Below are 18,820 nucleotides of genomic sequence, written 5' to 3'. Positions count from 1 at the left end.
TATTTGACCTACCAAAATGAACCACCTCACACTTATGTGGGTTGAACTCCATCTGCCACTTCTCAGCCCAGTTTTGTATCCTATCGTCGTCCCGCTGTAACCTCTGACTGCCCTCCACACTATCCACAATACCTCCAACTTTTGTGTCATCAGCAAACTTACTAACCCATCCCTCCACTTCCTCATCCAGGTCATTTGTAAAAATCACAAAGAGTAAGGGTCCCAGAACAGATCCCTGAGGCACCCCACTGGTGACTGACCTCCATGCAGAATGTGACCCGTTTACAACCACTCTTTGCCTTCTGTGGTCAAGCCAGTTCTGGATCCACAAAGCAATGTCACCTTGGATCCCATGCCTCCTTACTTTCTCAATAAGCCTTGCATGTGGTACCTTATCAAGTGCCTTGCTGAAATCCATATACATTACATCTACTGCTCTACCTTCATCAATGTGTTTAGTCACATCCTCAAAACATTCAATCAGGCTCATAAGGCACGACCTGCTCTTGACAAAGCCATGCCGACTAATCCTGATCATATTATACCTCTCCAGATGTTCATAAATCCTGCCTTTCAGGATCTTCTCCATCAACTTACCAATCTCTGAGGTAAGTCTCACTGGTCTATAATTCTCTGGGCTATCTCTACTCCCTTTCTTGAATAAGGAACAACATCCGCAACCCTCTAATCCTCCAGAACCTCTCCCTATTGATGATGCAAAGATCATTGCCAGGGGATCAGCAATCTCCTCCCTCCCTTCTCACAGTAGCCCGGGGTACATTTTGTCCGGTCTCAGCGACTTATCCAACTTGATACTTTCTAAAAGCTCCAGCACATCCTCTTTCTTAATACCTACATGCTCAAGTCATCTGTCATCAAGTCGTCAGTCTGCTGCAAGTCATCACTACAATCACTTTTTCCATAGTGAATACTGAAGTAAAGTATTCATTAAGGACCTCTGCTATTTCCTCCAGTTCCATACACACTTACCCACTGTCACACTTGATTGGTCCTATTCTTTCACATCTTATCCTCTTGCTCGTCACATACTTGTAGAATGCCTTGGGGTTTTCCTTAATCCTGTCCGCTGAGGCCTTCTCATGGCCCCTTCTGGCTCTCTTAATTTCCTTCTTAAGTTCCTTCCTATTAGCCTTATAATCTTCTAGATCTCTAACATTACCTAGCTCAATGAACCTTTTGTAAGCTTTTCTTTACTTCTCAACTAGATTTATTACAGCCTTTGTACACCATGGTTCCTGTACCCTACCATAACTTCCCTGTCTCTTTGGAATGTACCTATACAGAACTCCACACAAATATCCCCTGAATATTTGTCACATTTCTTCTGTACTTTTCCCTGAGAACATCTGTTTCCAATTTAAGCCTCCAAGTTCCTGCCTGATAGCCTCATAATTCCCCTTACTCCAATTAAACACTTTTCTAACTTGTCTGTTCCTCTCTCTCTCTCTCTCTCTCTCTCTCTCTCTCCAATGCCATTGTAAAGGAGACAGAATTATGATCCCTATCTCCAAAATACTCCCCCACTGAGAGATCTGACACCTGACCAGGTTCATTTCCCAATACCAAATCAAGTACAGCCTCTCCTCTTGTAGGTTTATCTGCATATTGTGTAAAGAAACCTTTCTGAACACTCCTAACAAACTCCACCCCATCTAAACCACTTGCTCTAGGGAGATGCCAGTCGATATTTGGGAAATTAAAATCTCCCATCACGACAACTCTGTTATTATTACACCTTTGCAGGATCTGTTTCCCTATCTCCTCCTCAATATCCCTGTTACTATTGGGCGGCCTATAAAAAAACACCCAGTAAAGTTATTGACCCCTTCCTGTTCCTAACCTCCACCCACCGAGACTGCATAGACAATCCCTCCATGACCTTCACCTTTTCTGCAGCTGTGACACTATCTCTGATCAACAGTGCCATACCCTCACCTCTTTTGCCTCCCTCCCTGTCCTTTCTGAAACATCTAAAACCTGGCACTTGAAGTAACCATTCCTGTCCCTGAGTTATCCAAGTCTCTGTAACGGCCACCACATCTCATCTCCAAGTACTGATCCACGCTCTAAGCTCTAATATTATACTATGTCTCAGATTTTCTCAAGGTAAAGTTAAGTAATTCAGGATAAACTTTAAATGCTTGCTTTCAAATCACAGTCTCAATTGACTAGTGTCATTCAACTCCTTCCCTTAATAACAAAAGCAAGTGTGCAATGAAATACAGTAAATACTTTTACTGGATGATATCAAGTCCTTTAGTTATAAAGTAACCTGTGGGATGTTACTGTGGTCAAAGTATGCTTTTAATTGTCACTATTGAACTCTGATACAACCAACTCCAAAATCATAATGTTCCTGGCATCTTGCTGTAGAATAATGACTTTATCTCACTTTTGATGAGCATGCAACATTCTTACACCTACATTTCCGTGACAGATTGACTTGGGTGAGTAATTCATGCAAATAAGTCAAAATGTTAAAGTAATCATTAACTGAATTGATTTTTGTTTCCTGATTTAGTAATCTTTAGAACAGCAGGCATCTTGAATAATTGCAAACAATTTTTAACCTAGGTTCCATAAATAATTTAAATATCTTTGGAGAGAACTTGTGGACAATGTGATGTTAGATTTTATGCAACCCACACAAAAAGGATAAATTTCTGTTACTGAGGATAATTTTGTGAACTGAGTGCACTTGACTTAGGCATGGCGCAAACTGAAAGTCTTGCAGGAATACATTAGATGGCTATCCGCAAATGACCAGGGAAAGTTTAAATTGTCTTTTGATATCCTTGATATCGTTTTAGTTAGGATTTGACAAAGTGGTTCCTGGTAGGCTCATCCAGAAAATTAGAATCGATGGGATCCATTGCGATGGTCATTTGGATTCAGAATTGACTGACCCATAGAAGACAGCGTAGTGGTCAATAGGTATTATTCTGACTGGATGTCTGTGATTGGTGGTGTTCAGAAGGGATCTGTACTGGGACCTCCTGCTGTTTATGACTTTAATAAAATCATGAGTGAGTGGGTAGCAATATTTGCTGATGACACAAAGATTGGTGCATTGTGGATAGTGTAGAAGATTGTCAAAGGATACAAGGGATGTAGATCATTTGCCAATCTGGGCAAAGAATCTGGTGGAATCTCAGGTGGTGACAAGAGGGCGTACAGGAGTGAGATATGCCAGCTAGTGGAATGGTGCCACAGCAACAACCTGGCACTCAATGTCAGTAAGACGAAAGAGCTGATTGTGGACTTCAGGAAGGGTAAGACGAAGGAACACATCCGATCCTCATAGAGGGATCAGAAGTGGAGAAAGTGAGCAGCTTCAGGTTCCTGGGTGTCAAGATCTCTGAGGATCTAGCCTGGTTCCAACATATCAGTGTAGTCATAAAGAAGGCAAGACAGCAGCTATACTTTATTAGGAGTTTGAAGAGATTTGACATGTGAACAAATACACTGAAACTTCTACACTTGTACCGTGCAGAGCATTCTGACAGGCTGCCTGGTATGGAGAGGCTACTGCACAAGACTGAAAGAAGCTGCAGAAGGTTGTAACACACACAAAATGCTGATGGAAGGCAGCAGGCCAGGCAGCATCGATAGGGAGAAGCACTGTCGTCGTTTGTTGACAGTTGACAGTGCTCCTTCCTATAGATGCTGCCTGGCCTGCTGCGTTCCACCAGCATTTTGTGTGTGTTTCTTGAATTTTATGTGAGATGGAGCTAACTCCAAAGGAGATGTGCAAGGCAAGTTTTGTTTTACAGAATGGTGAGTACCTGGAATGTACTGCCAGAGTTGGTGCTGAAGGCAGATATAATTAATTGGGCATTATTAGCTTGATCATTTTGGTGCAACATCATAAGCCGAACGGTGTATTCCTGCGCTGTATTGTTCTATAATTAATCAGTTATATGGAATTATTTTGCTTTCAGCGGTAATATTGGTCTCCATGTGTAAAAACAAAATTCATTTGATTGAAGTACCTTCAATGGCACTGGACCTGATGCTGGAAAGAGATGTCCATTTCTGGACATAGATGCACTGTTCAGCTAAAGTGTTTTCATCTTGGATGTTTGGATATAGCACTCTCATACGGTTGGATTTAATGACTGTTCCAAATAAACCCATTCCTGATAGAACTGGAGAATACATACTGAAGCTTTCCGTATCCTATTTATATTGGAAGCTAGAAAGAACTAGTAGAGTTGTATAAAAGATGCACACGTGGATGCCGCCTGGGTTAGAAAGCATGTTGGGGCAGGGGGGATCTTGAGTTGTCTTCTGTGGAGCTGCAGAAACCGAGGGGAGACGTGATAAAAGTTTATAAAATGATTAGAGCAGATGACTGGCTGACCCCAGGGTTGAATTGTCTAATACTACTCTTTGTACAACAGTGAAGACCTGTCATAGCAACATTTCACCACTGTTCTTGGGTATTACTGTGCAAATATTTTAAACTTTTCCGTGTGTGCTCAGTTTTACTTTTGAAATAATTCGTAAGTAAATATTATTTTGAAACTGAGTTTTTAAAAAAACTAAGTGTGTAAATTAGGAATGTTAGAAGTATTGAAGAATTATTAAAATGCCTCATAACTTTCACAGCTAGTAATTTTTTTTGGTGTTAGGGAGTCAAGGCTTTGCAGAGAACTACCTGAAGCTCAGTTTGTGAATATATATATATATATATATATATATATATATTTAGAAGTTAAGTCTTTTGCTTGACTTTTTCTACAGAATTATCCCTCTGTATTCATCACAGCTTACCAAGGTGATCAGCGTGTACCACTGTCTGGCTTGTTAAAATATACAAACAAACTTCGAAATGCTGTGACTGATAACAAGTACATTACAACAGGTGAGTGTAGCTACCAACATGTCAGCCATGCCTTTAAGTTGTTTCTGCTGGATATATAGTGTCTGCACATGTCCACTAGATAGCTGTAACAACCTGCCAGGACTTTCACAATAGTATACTTTGTGTGGAATCAGCATACAGGCAACTGCATGATCATTGGGATATCACAGGTTGTGAGCTGTTGGTAACTAGCAATTGGGATGGCAACGTTGGGAATTTGCGCTCACATGTTGCAGATCATATCAGTGAAAGTTCATGTAGTCAAGTGGCGAAGAACTCGTTAACATTCACCACCTAATATCTTGCTAGTCTTTAACTAAGACAATGCTGCAATATCTGGAGTCAGTAAAATTAGATAAAAAGCAGAGGCAGGGTAGGCCAACCAGCCCATCAAGGTGCTTCACCATTCAGTAAGTTCGTAGGTGAGCCAACCGTGTCCTCAACACCACATTCCAGCTCTCTCCACCAAACTCATGGCCTTGGCCCTTGATATCTCTTAATGTCCACCTATACTGCTGCTGGGTTGAAAATTACAAAAAGCCATAATTCCCTGAGAAAAGGAATTCCCTCTCATCTCCATCTGGCAATCCTTCATTCTGTAACTACACCCTCTAATTCTAATTGCCTCAGCCAAGGGAAACATATTCTTCGCATCCACCATGGCAGTCCCCTTCAGAACATTATGCTCCAATACGATCTCCCCTCATTGATCTATACTCCAGTGAAAAGACATTGGAACTGAGGGGGAAAAGTAATGTCAGAGTTGTGAAACACATAGGCCTATGGCCTATTTTTCCATGTTGCCCTTTTTGTCTATCTGCACTGATTCTATTTGCTTGTACTGTATCTGTATCCTTTAAACTTCGTCCAATTAAACGTCTGCCTAAAATTTTATGCAGCACAGAAACAGGCCCTCTGGCCCACCTGGTCCATGCTGGCCAAAATCCCCATCTAAGAAAGGCCTATTTGCCTGTGTTTGGTCCATGTCCCTCTAAACTTTCCTATCCATGTACCTGTCCCTGTGCCTTTTTAAATGCTGCTAGTGTACCTGCCTCAACCACTCCTGGCAGCTTATAACATATACTGACCACCCTCTGGGTGAAAAAGTAGTGCAATGTCTCTTAAATATTGTGATTGTATCGACTCTGCCAACGCAGCTAACAGCAAATCCCATATATAAATCACTCTGGTTTTAAAAAAAACTTTTTCCCTTAAACCCCATTTTAAAACTCCTTACCTCCACAGATACCACTTGAATGACTTGCTGAATTCCTCTACCAGTTTGCTTTTTACCTAATCTATTCCTAATGTAATCAGTCAGGTCACCCCTAAACATCCTTAGCTCTGGGGGAACGCAGAACTGCACACAATTCTCCAAATGTAGTCTAACCAGCAATCTGTAAAGCTGCAGCATAATGTCACAGGTTTTATATCGTATGCTTTGATCTTTAAAGGCAAGCAAGCTGTATTCCTCCTTCACCATCTTATTGTCACTTTCAGGGAACTGTGGACGTACTGCCAATATGCCCTTCTTCAATTACATTCCATGGTTCCCTGCCATTTACTGTGTATGTCCTGTCTGAGGCACCACAGGCGTGTAGCAGTTAGCGTGATGCTATTGCAGCACAGGGTGTCAAGAGTTCAATTCTGGCGTCTGCTGTAAGCAAGTTTGTACATTCCTTCCCATGTGTGCATGGGTTTCCTCCAGGTGCTCCAGTTTCCTCCCATAGTCCAAAGGGGTACCATTTAGTAGATTAATTGGTCATTGTAAATTGTCCCATAATTAGACTAGGGTTAAATCAGTGGGTACTGGACAGCACAGTGAAGGGCCTGTTCCATTGTGCATCTCAAAATAAAATAGACAAATTTCCCACAGTGCATTTCCTCTTACTTTGGATTCTGCCCAACTTTCCTTCTGACGCATAGTCTGCTGCAGCTTTGGACAACCTTCCTTGTTATCCACAACATCACCAACTTTTATGCCACGTGCAGATTTATTAATAATACCTCCTACATTCACATTCAATTTGTGAATTGAAATCATGAAGAAAGGATCCTAGCACTGATCTCTGAACTACACTTCCACCTCCTATCACTGGGAGGATGTTTTTCTTATTGGTAGCCCATGACTGGAAGTGTATGTATCTCCTGCCTCTGATCACTGGTTCAGTTCGGGATCCAATTAGGTAGCTGGCCTTACAAGATACCCCATTTCCCTCAAGCTTCCAGACCAGGCTTCCTTGTGAGAGCTTCTCAAATGCCTCAAGATACAGTATTACAGGAAAGATTCTAGCACAGATAAAGCAGTGGCTGATGGGCAGGGGGCAAAGAGTGGGAATAAAGGGAGCCTTTTCTGGTTGGCTTTTGATGACAAGGGGTCTGTGTGGCACTAATAGTTTTTATGTTATACGTCAATGATTTGGATGACAAAATTGATGACTTTGTTGCAAAGTTTGTAGACAATACGAAGGTAGGTGGAGGGGCATGTAATTTTGAGGAAGTAGGCTGCAAAAGGACTGACACAGGTGAGGAGAATGGGCAGATGGAATACAGTGTTGGAAGTGTGTCGTCATGCACTTTGGTAGTAGGAATAAAGATGAAGACTATTTTCTAAATGGAGAGAAAAAAAAACCGAGATGCAGAGGGACTTGGGGAGTTCTTGTGCAAGATTCTCTAAAGGTTAATTTGCAGTTGAGTCTGTGGTGAGGAAGGCAAATGCAATGTCAGCATTCATTTCAAGAGGACTAGAATATAAAAGCAAGGGTGTAATGTAGAAACTTTATAAAGCCCTGGTGAGGCCTCACTTGGAGTATTGTGAGCAATTTTGTGCTCCTTATCTTAGAAAGAATGTGCTGAAACTGGATGAGGTTCAAAGGAGGCTGATGAAAATGATTCCAGGATTGAATGGCTTGTCATAAGAAGAGCGTTTGAAGACTCTGGGCTTGTGTTCACTAGAATTCAGAAGAATGAGGGGTGACTTATCTAATGGTGAAAGGCCTTGATAGACTGGATGCAGAGGGGATGTTTTCTATGGTGGAGAGTCTAAGACCAGAGGACACAGCCTCAGACCAGAGGGGCATCCTTTTAGAACGGAGATGAGAAATTTCTTTAGCCAGAGTGATGAATCTGCAATTCTTTGCCACAGGCAGTGGTGGAGGCCAAGTCTGTATGTATATTTAAGACAGAGGTTGATAGATTCTTGATTGGTCAGGGCATGAAGGGATAAGGGGAAAAGGCAGGAGATTGGGGCTGAGAGGAAGATTGGATCAGCCATGATGAAATGGCAGAGCAGCCTCAATGGGTCAAATGACTTAATTCCGCTCCTATATCTTGTGGCCCTATAGAGACAAAGGCTACTGCCCTACATTAATTAGTTTGTTTTGCCTTTAGAGTACACTAAAGTTAATGAATATTTCTTCAGGGTTCCTGGTGCTAGTAACTGGCTTGAAGAGAAGAAAGTCACTGGAGGCATGGTGGGATTGGCAGCTGAGGTAAAAGCTGGACCACAGGAAGCACGTAAAGAGTAAAGTCATTGGGAGCCTGCAACTACAGGGACATTGGTGTTTACATTACTAACTGGGGCTTATCAGATTTGGTATTCAATAGATATTTATGGTCAAGTGCAAAAACACTTCATCTGTATTAAGCATTCAGTATTAAGTATTCAGCCAGAAACTGAGTTACATTTGTACATTACTGATACTGATTCTGATTATGCTTAAATATGAATGAAAACAAAATAGATTGTCTGATATATTCACATAATGCTGCCATAATAGTTTCACATTCCATCTGTTCTTCCATCTGCTCCTGACAGTTCAGTTCCAGTTCCACTGATTGCAATAACTAATAGTTAATAAAGTTGAGTTGTTCTGTAGGGTTTCTCATGCAACTTCTGATTTCATTTGATACTCAAGAAACATACAAAATAGTTTTCTGGTCAATAAAGATATTAAATTGTTAACAAATCTCTATCTTGGTTACCTGGAGAACAGTTGCATCAGGCAAAGATCGGGTTTGTTCTCCTATTTCAAACCCATTTCAGCATAGGTTTGGGTAAGAAGCCTATTTGTAATGGATTGAATTTAATTTTCTAACCTACAAAGCAAGTGGCCTCATCCAAGTTGTGTTGATTTTGAAAACCACAAGTTCTGTCTGATCAAATCTGTTCTGAAACTGAACACAGATTTCAAATTTTCTACCTTTTTACTCAGTTTTCTTTTTCAATATTTTTATTAGTTTCTACATAGAGGAATACAGAGTACAAGAAAGTGTATTTAAAAGGTCAGAAAAGATAACCTTTTATCTTATTTGAAATCTTTAAAGATGGCAATATTGATCTTAGCTAGTCTATATGATAAACTCAAATAAGGTAATCTAATCAAATAAACTTCATAAATATAATGAAGTAGCTAAACAGAATTGTTGCATGTAATTGAAATGAAATCATTTAGAACTATTTTTCTGCAGTATATTATTAAATCAATTGTTGCTGTGAGATATTTGTTTCTCTGCATTGTTTTCAGACAAAGGTGAATCACCGAGCATCATTTTGGATATCCGGCCTGGAGATGATCACTTTGGTCCATCCAACTGGGAACAATCATTGCACGAAGTAAGTCTTTATTTGTTGTCTCTCCACAACTGTTTCATCTTTCTGATCAATGTGTATTATTTTTGCTATTCAGATCTAAAAAAGAAGGGACTAAATCCAGTAATTTAAAAAACTTAATCATTGAGATTCCTAGAGTAAAATTGTTCTGGTCTTTATTTAGAGCTTGGTGCACTAAAATAATTCTGCTCAATCTGAAAATTATTTTTGACCTACAAGGCATTTTCTCACTGATCTACTGTTCACACTAGCTTTGCTTAATGTGGAACAATAAAAAATGTTTATTCTAATATTGGTGTACTGACAGCCTCCAAACCATGGTAAAATTGAATTTGCTTCTGTACTGGTGTAAACACGTACATAGTTAACTCTAGCAGACAATAACATATCCTGACTCCAAAAACTATACGAAGTATCATACTACTGCTCCACATTACCTGCTGGGGAAAAAATAAACATTCATTTACTGCAAGGACATTATTCAATTATGACAAAGGATGCAAGATAGAAGCAGGTAGTTTATTATGTACATATATAACCATATAACAATCACAGCACGGAAACAGGCCATCTCGGCCCTCCTAGTCCGTGCCGAACTCTTAATCTCACCTAGTCCCACCTACCCGCACTCAGCCCATAACCCTCCACTCCTTTCTTGTCCATATACCTATCCAATTTTACCTTAAGTGACACAACTGAACTGGCCTCTACTACTTCTACAGGAAGCTCATTCCACACAGCTATCACTCTCTGAGTAAAGAAATACCCCCTCGTGTTTCCCTTAAACTTCTGCCCCCTAACTCTCAAATCATGTCCTCTCGTTTGAATCTCCCCTACTCTCAATGGAAACAGCCTATTCACGTCAACTCTATCTATCCCTCTCAAAATTTTAAATACCTCGATCAAATCCCCCCTCAACCTTCTACACTCCAATGAATAGAGACCTAACTTGTTCAACCTTTCTCTGTAACTTAAGTGCTGAAACCCAGGTAACATCCTAGTAAATCGTCTCTGCACTCTCTCTAATTTATTGATATCTTTCCTATAATTCGGTGACCAGACCTGCACACAATATTCTAAATTTGGCCTTACCAATGCCTTGTACAATTTTAACATTACATTCCAACTTCTGTACTCAATGCTTTGATTTATAAAGGCCAGCGTTCCAAAAGCCTTCTTCACCACCCTATCTACATGAGACTCCACCATCAGGGAACTATGCACTGTTATTCCTAGATCTCTCTGTTCCTCTGCATTCCTCAATGCCCTACCATTTACCCTGTATGTTCTATTTGGATTATTCCTGCCAAAATGTAGAACCTCACACTTCTCAGCATTAAACTCCATCTGCCAACGTTCAGCCCATTCTTCTAACTGGCATAAATCTCCCTGCAAGCTTTGAAAACCCACCTCATTATCCACAACACCACCTACCTTAGTATCATCGGCATACTTACTAATCCAATTTACCACCCCATCATCCAGATCATTTATGTATATTACAAACAACATTGGGCCCAAAACAGATCCCTGAGGCACCCCGCTAGTCACCGGCCTCCATCCCGATAAACAATTATCCACCACTACTCTCTGGCATCTCCCATCGAGCCACTGTTGAATCCATTTTATTACTCCAGCATTAATACCTAACGACTGAACCTTCTTAACTAACCTTCCATGCGGAACTTTGTCAAAGGCTTTGCTGAAGTCCATATAGACTACATCCACTGCCTTACCCTCGTCAACATTCCTCGTAACTTCTTCAAAAAATTCAATAAGGTTTGTCAAACATGACCTTCCACGCACAAATCCATGCTGGCTACTCCTAATCCGATCCTGTCTATCCAGATAATTATTAATACTATCTCTAAGAATACTTTCCATTAATTTACCCACCACTGATGTCAAACTGACAGGTCTATAATTGCTAGGCTTACTTCTAGAACCCTTTTTAAACAATGGAACCACATGAGCAATACGCCAATTCTCCGGCACAATCCCCGTTTCTAATGACATCTTAAAGATCTCCGTCAGAGCTCCTGCTATGTCTACACAAACTTCTCTCAAGGTCCTGGGGAATATCCTGTCAGGACCCGGAGATTTATCCACTTTTAAATTTCTTAAAAGCGCCAGTACTTCCACCTCTTTAATTGTCACAACTTCCTTACTTGTTTCCCACACCTTACACAATTCAATATCCTTCTCCTTAGTGAATACCGAAGAGAAGAAATCGTTCAAAATCTCTCCCATCTCCCTCGGCTCCACACATAGCTGACCACTCTGATTCTCTAAGGGGCCAATTTTATCCCTCACTATCCTCTTGCTTTTAATATAACTGTAGAAACCTTTCGGATTTACTTTCACCTTATTTGCCAAACCAACCTCGTATCTTCGTTTAGCCTTTCTAATCTCTTTCTTAAGATTCCTTTTACATTCTTTATATTCCTCGAGCAATTCCTTTACTCCATGCTGCCTATATCTATTGTAGACATCCCTCTTTTTCCGAACCAAATTTCTAATATCCCTTGAAAACCATGGTGCTTTCAAACCTTTAACCTTTCCTTTCAACCTAACAGGAACATAAAGATTCTGTACCCTCATAATTTCACCCTTAAATGACCTCCATTTCTCTATTACATCTTTCCCAAAAAACAGCTAGACCCAATCCACTCTCTCTAAATCCCTTCGCATCTCCTCAAAGTTAGCCTTTCTCCAATCAAAAATCTCAACTCTAGGTCCAGTCCTGTCCTTCTCCATAATTATATTGAGGAGCTCTCTAATCTATCCTTCCAAAGCACCGCCATAAGATTTTCTCGGATTTTATCATATATAAATGATAAATCTATTCTCATCTCAAGCCTCTATTTACCTACTATTCAAACTGTCATTTCTCCAACCTTAGTTCCATGCAGGGGTTCCCAACCTTATTTCTGCCATGGACCCCTACCATTAACCAAAGGGTCTGTGGACCCCCAGGTTGGGAACTCCTGGTTCCATGCTTTTCTCGAAATTGTTTTCAAAATCCTTTTTAAATGTATATCCTTCTGATTTTCAAATGAAAGCACTGTAGGCAATGACATTATAGGTTTAAAATTATGAGGGGCATAAATCGTTTAGTTAAATAATCTTTATCCAAGGATATGGGAATCAAAATCTAGTGTGCACAGTTTAAGGTGAGAGGGTTACGATTTAAAGGGGAAATTGAGTGGAATTTTTTTGTAAATGAATGTAAGTGGGTGTACCAAGTGTGCCGCCATAGGCAGATACAATCAAAGCATTTTTTTAAAAGAAAGGCATTTGGGCAGATGTATGGGTAGGAAAAATTCAGGGGTTATGGGTTCAAAGGCAGGGCAAGGGATGGGAGTAGATTGGCATCTTTGCTGCATGGAGGAGTTGGGCTGATGGATCTGGTTCCATGTTGTGTGACTGCTTGATGCTACGAAGAAATCAAAACAAGGACACAGCATTTGTACAGTTGTGCAAATAATTTATAACATTTTTTCAAACTTCTAGAACACTTGCTGATTTGCCAAACAAGTAGAAAAAAATCTCTTGGCAGTTATCTCCATAAACCTCACAAAATTTGGGGTAAAAACTATTGAATTCTTCTTTTAATTTTCAGTTCTAAAAGTGGTAGGATATTTGAGTTTTCATTATAACCATAATCTTTGTAAATTATGACTGATTTAGCAATGATTTCCTGATAATAAAAGGTTCAACAATCAGAGGGAGCAATTTTTGAGCAAAAATTGGTTTAGCTTATTTACAAACTGAAATTCAGTGTAGTAAGGGTTAAAGCTATTAAAAGGGAATTGGATAGGTATTTGAAGTGTGATTCCAACAGCATTTGACATTTTTAAATCCTGAATAGTTCTAAAAAATCTAGGATAGAAAAATGTTTCTAAAGCTGAGAACCTCATGAATAGGAAAAGGTAAATTATTTGTCAAAAAGGAGTTTACTGAATTAGGATAAATGTTTCTTTATGTGTGCAAAAGTCAAGAGTAAGAAGTCAAAGTAGCAAATAGACAACCACAAAAAGTTCAAGCAAAATTTTTTCCTGAAACACATTGTTTCAAGTAGGCCTTCATTAACCCCACACTGATTGAGGATCAGACCTGAAACATTTGTTTCCAAAGAGAAGTTAAGTATAATTATCTTCTTGTATTGCTTAACTTTTTTGGATTTAATTTGACATTAAAACATTATCCAGTGCCTATATTTAGATGATTCTGCTTTATCCGTTCTAAAGAATCTTAATATATGAAATCAACCCCATTGGGGGAACTATGGAGAATTTTGTAATTGTAATTAAACTGTGATACCTATATAGTTGAAATATGAAAATTATTTACTAGGTCTCTGTACTTTTGTTTTATAGGTTGTCAGACATTATGCTTTTCTATATAAGGAGCTGGAACTTGATCCATAGGCAAGTTGTAATTGAGTATTTTCTTTGTAGTGCATACTGTCAGAGACGTAAACAAGATATGAGATGAATGATTACCTTTTCTGGATTTTCAGTGTTTATTTTTGTTATTAGTAATTGTTTAATGCACACTGAATTGGTATACTTTATGTATTGTGCAAATATTTTAAACACTATTTAAATTTATAACTTAATTTTCATTGTATTTGTACTATAGATTAATTTTCATTTGCTTTATCTGAGATTTGAAGTAAAACATGACAATTATTCACTCCCATGTGCCATCTTTTGTGTCCTTTCACTCCAAGATGACTTCTGTTACATTTTCTTCATGAAAAATTGTTTAAATACCTTTCTGTAATAAATTGAACAGCCTTCTGTAAATATTACCCAAGTTCTGTGCTGTCATCTTTGGCAATTTCTTTACCTGTCATCACACATCTGATTGATGATGTGCTTGCACATTTAATAAAATACCCAACCTAAAGAGCAAAGGTTACAAAGCTGGCAGAGGGAGGATTTATTGTACAATTTTTATTGGCCTTGCTCTTTTGCAAATTCCTTTCAAAAGGGCAAATCAGTTTGATCAGGTTATGAACAATCATTCCACTAATAGACCGTGCTTCCAGCCCCCAGTCAGATGAGCAGTAAAATAAAATAAAATGTGCTCCAAGTGGCAGTGGGTAGAAAGTAGGATTCGGCTAAGATCTTTGCTGGCACCACTGTTATTCATTATTTTGATTTAATAGTTTAGATTTAACAAACAATACTTCTAATGCAAATTTCCAGATGTTGTCATTAGAAAGCCTAATTGATTCCAGAAGAACTTCAACAGATTGTAAAGATGTATATTTAAACTGAAAAATGTTATAATAGCTGATATTTAGAATTATATTTTTATTTTGCATTTTACTTGGGAAGTTTACAGCAAAAATGTTAACAATTATGATGATATCAGAAGAGCAAGATTACTTATCTTTCAGGAAAGTTGAACAGACTGGTTTTTTGCAAAAGAGATGGGTGTAGTTGTAAATCCATGAAAACGTTTTGGCAGAGTGCTTCCATTTGTGGAGAGAAACAAAACTAAAGGCTAGAAATGTCCAAGAAATCAAATACCAAATCCTGAAAGTATTTTAATCTCTAAAATAGTACCAAGTCATGTTTACTACTACAGTAAAAAAAAATGTAGCAATCTTTAAAGCAAGACAATTAAAGAATCTGAGGCAATGTATGGAAGGTAATGTTAAGACTAAGTAAAAAAAAAAGGCTTGAATGGAGCATGGTTGCCAGGAATACACTGAAATGAGCTGAACAGCCAGGTCCCCTACTGTATAATTATCATCCCATGCAACAGAAAGTGGGTAGGAAATAAACTAAGAAAGATTGAATCCATATATGTACTTCATAACTCATTAATAACTTGGAACACCATGCTTTTTAAACAAAAATTATCAGATATTTGGAAGCATAAAAGTTTATGAGCCGATCAAAGTACTTCACGTCCTAAGACAAACCTGTGACCTTGAAAGAGTCTTGTTAAAAGGACCTGAAATTCTTTAGATTTCATGATTGTTCAAATTTGTTTAAAATAAGATCTGGAACTGTTATAAAGGTTTGATGCTTATTGATTAAAGATCAAAAGCAAGACTTGATAATTTAGAATAAAATCACAAAGTGACTCAGATTTAAATGGTAACTAATAACCTCATAGGCAAGGCTAAAATTACATGTTCTGTCTAGTTACAACCTTTACATTTCAGCAGACATTGCAGATTTTAATATATTGCAGGCCAATAGATAATGCTTAGGAAGGCTAAAGTTGCAGGTAAAGGAAGATAGACCTATCAAAACTTAGATTTATGATTATAACCTCTGTACCATGAACCAAGTCCTTTATATTCAACAGTTTATGTAAAGCAACTACAGTTGTGACTAAAAACTGCAACTGCAAGTGTGAGATTTGAGAAGAAAATACATCAAATAACTAGCTCACTGACAACTTTGGAGATTAGGCAACCCATCAGTATGCACAGCCAAACCTATGATGGGCAACTTGATTTACATTCCTTTGTTCTATTAATTACATCTTTCAAAAAACAGTTCGGATTTACTTTATCAGTAGATAGTAAAATGAAAAATTCATTCAATGATTGTTTATTAAATACAATACAGTTCTGATCAAGAAACTTCTTACATCTGTTCCAAAGACCCAGTTTTTTTCCTTTTTGTACAGCCAGCTGTGGATAAACTCATTCAAGTGTGGCTGGAGTGCTTAAGAGTTATCACCAGTGCATTCTGATTTGGAAAAATTTATTAAAATTACAAGCAAACAAAACTGACTGGGCCAGGCAGAAACTGGGTATGCAATGGTGAGTGACTCCTCAATTTTTCTTTCGACTGCAGCACAACTGAAAAGTGCAATAGAATAATCTCTGTTCCCTGGTGAATACAGCTCTAATTATATTTAATCTTAACTATGAAACAGCAACCTGTTAGGTTAGTACTATCCTGAACATTTACACCTTTCAGTACCAGAAAGCTGGGCAATATGAACCATGTGCTGTATGTAAAATACATTACACTAGTATCTCCTTAATCCATCATTCTTACTACCTAGGCCATGCACAGGAGGCAAATGGAAATGATACCATCTACAAGTATTTTATGTAGGACACATGCTATCCTGACCTGGAACTGACAGTTCCTTGATAGTCCCTGGGCATAAATCCATCATGTGCTGACTAAAGCCACAAAGGAGACTGAAGTATTGAGGCAAGTGGGGAGAGTGAGCGTCAGCTGCCTGTGTTTTGATCACTGAGGATCACTCTGCTATGCTACCACAGAAGGGAAGGCCTGCCACTGTGCACGGAGAATGTTGCCAAGGTTTTCTACATTTTGAATGTGGACTCGGACTATAGACTTTTTTACAGAAGCAGCAACAATGCTTGACAAAGCATCCCCCAATCTACATTGGGCCTCACCAGTGCGTGCAGAGGAGATCATATTGGCAGCACAGGATAGAGTAAAGGACCTCAACAGATTCGCAAGTGAAGCATTCTCTAATCTGGAAGGGCTGTTTGGGGCAATGACTATAGGTGAGGCAGGAGGCAAATGGGCAGGTGTATCATCTCTTCCACTTGCAGGGATAAGTGCCAGAAGGGAGGTAAAGATGTGTTTAGTGGTCAGAAGTTGCAGATAATGATACATTGGATGCAGAAGCACATGGGATGGTAAGTAAGCCCAAAAGGAACTTTAGCCCTATTAAGGCGGCAGGCAGATGGGATGAGTGTGATTGTCCGGGAAATGGAGGAGATCCGGGTGAGGGTAGCGTCAATGGTGGAGGAAGGAAAACCCTGTTCAGTGAAGGAGGACATGTCTGATGTCCTGGAAAGGAAAGCCTCATCCTGGTAGCAGATGGGGCAGAGACACAGGAACTGAGAAAAGGGAGTCAGCATTTTTACAGGAGACAGGGTGGGAAGAGGTATGGTCAAGATAACTGTGGGAATTGGTAGGTTTATAAAAATGTCAGTTGACAGTTTGTCTTCCAGAAAATGGAGACAGAATTGACAAAGAGGAGAGAGGTGTCAGGACTGAACCATGTGAATTCAAGGGCATGGTAGAAGTTGGAGGCAAAGTTGATGAATCTGACAAGCCCAGCATGTGTGCATGAAGCATCACCAATGCAGTCAGCAATGTAGCACAGGAATATTTGGGGAGCATTACCTGGAATATAGGCTGTTCCATGAAGCCAGTGGAAGGGCAGGCATAGCTGGGCCTTTGTGGGTGCTCATGGCTGCACTGAGTTTAGAGAAAGTGGGAAGAGCCAAAAGAGAAACTGAGGGTGAAGACAAGTTCCACCAGGTGGAGGAGGGTAGTGGTGGAGGTGAACTGGTTGAGTCTGTTGTAAGATGTGTTAAGGGTGAAACTGAAGGGAAAGTCACAGTAAATAGTGAAAGAGATACTTTGAAGGAGGTTAATCAACAATACTTGAAAGAATGGAATGATCATAGTGCATCATTGTTTATAGTACCAAACAATTTTAAATTAGATTTTAGATTATGAGGACACTCAGTCCTTGTTTATTGTCATTTAGAAATGCATTCATGCATTAAGAAATGATACAATGTTCCTCCAGAGTGATATCACAAAATAAAAAGAGGACAAACCAAGACCCACACTGACAAAACCCACAGAATTATAGCATATAGTTACAGCAGTGCAAAGCAATACCGTAATTCGATAGACGCAGACCATGGACGTGTTTTTTTAAAAAGTCTCAAAGTCCCGATTGACTCCAATAGTCCAATATCAGGCAGCAAAAGGGAGAAACTCTCCCTGCCATTAAACTTCCAGGCACTGACAATTAATGCCTCGGAAGTACCCGACGACAGCAGACTCTTGAGTCTGTCCGAAAACTTCAAGCCTCCAACCAGCTCCTCCTTCTGCCGAGCACCTTCGACCTCATCCCAGCCGCTGAAACAAGCAAAGCCGGGGTCTCGGAGGCCTTCTCCTCCGGAGATTCCGGTCTGCACGGTAGCAAAGCGGGCATTTCAGAAGTTTCTCCAGATGTTCCTCCACACTCTCACGTCTGCCTCCATCAAATCAGGAATATGCACGGATCCCTACCACATAACAGATATCCATTCTCCGGAGAGGCCACGTGCACTGCGCCGCGCCATCATCTTCTCCTCCTATTACATTACTATTTTTGATTAGTCTCATTTCAATGAGGAATAAAATAGACTGAAGGAACTGAAACAAGGAATGGATTTGAGACGTGCATAAAATTGTGTAGCAATAATGTATTCAGATAGAAAATGAAGGTACTGATCTGAAGTTGCAGGAGCTGGTCTTGAAACTATTTTAGAAAACAATTTTATCTGTTAGAACAAT

At 39.4% G+C, this 18,820-nt stretch overlaps 1 protein-coding gene across 5 annotated transcripts in view; it reads left to right on the top strand.

Annotated features, from left to right (window-relative positions):
- prepl (prolyl endopeptidase like) overlaps positions 1-18,744 on the top strand; it is a 68,659-nt gene extending 49,915 nt beyond the window's left edge. The window contains exons 12-15 of one of the 5 annotated variants that reach the window (XR_009515060.1): positions 4,793-4,888; positions 9,128-9,172; positions 9,415-9,503; positions 13,880-13,922. Coding sequence is in view for 1 of the 5 variants with exons in the window: in XM_059985730.1 (XP_059841713.1) it covers positions 4,768-4,888; positions 9,415-9,503; positions 13,880-13,930 (261 nt within the window). In the remaining 4 variants the exon portion in view is untranslated. Of the gene's footprint in view, positions 1-553; positions 609-4,767; positions 4,889-9,127; positions 9,173-9,414; positions 9,504-13,879 lie in introns of those variants that run through there. The other 4 variants (XR_009515058.1, XR_009515059.1, XM_059985730.1 and 1 more) reach the window with 4 other exon arrangements.
- The last annotated feature ends 76 nt before the right edge of the window (positions 18,745-18,820 follow it).

This window comes from Hypanus sabinus, chromosome 12, assembly GCF_030144855.1.
Source record: "Hypanus sabinus isolate sHypSab1 chromosome 12, sHypSab1.hap1, whole genome shotgun sequence".
NCBI lineage: Eukaryota > Metazoa > Chordata > Chondrichthyes > Myliobatiformes > Dasyatidae > Hypanus > Hypanus sabinus.
The sequence above is the reverse complement of the archived record's forward strand: the minus strand, read 5'-3'. Positions and strand labels throughout refer to the sequence as shown.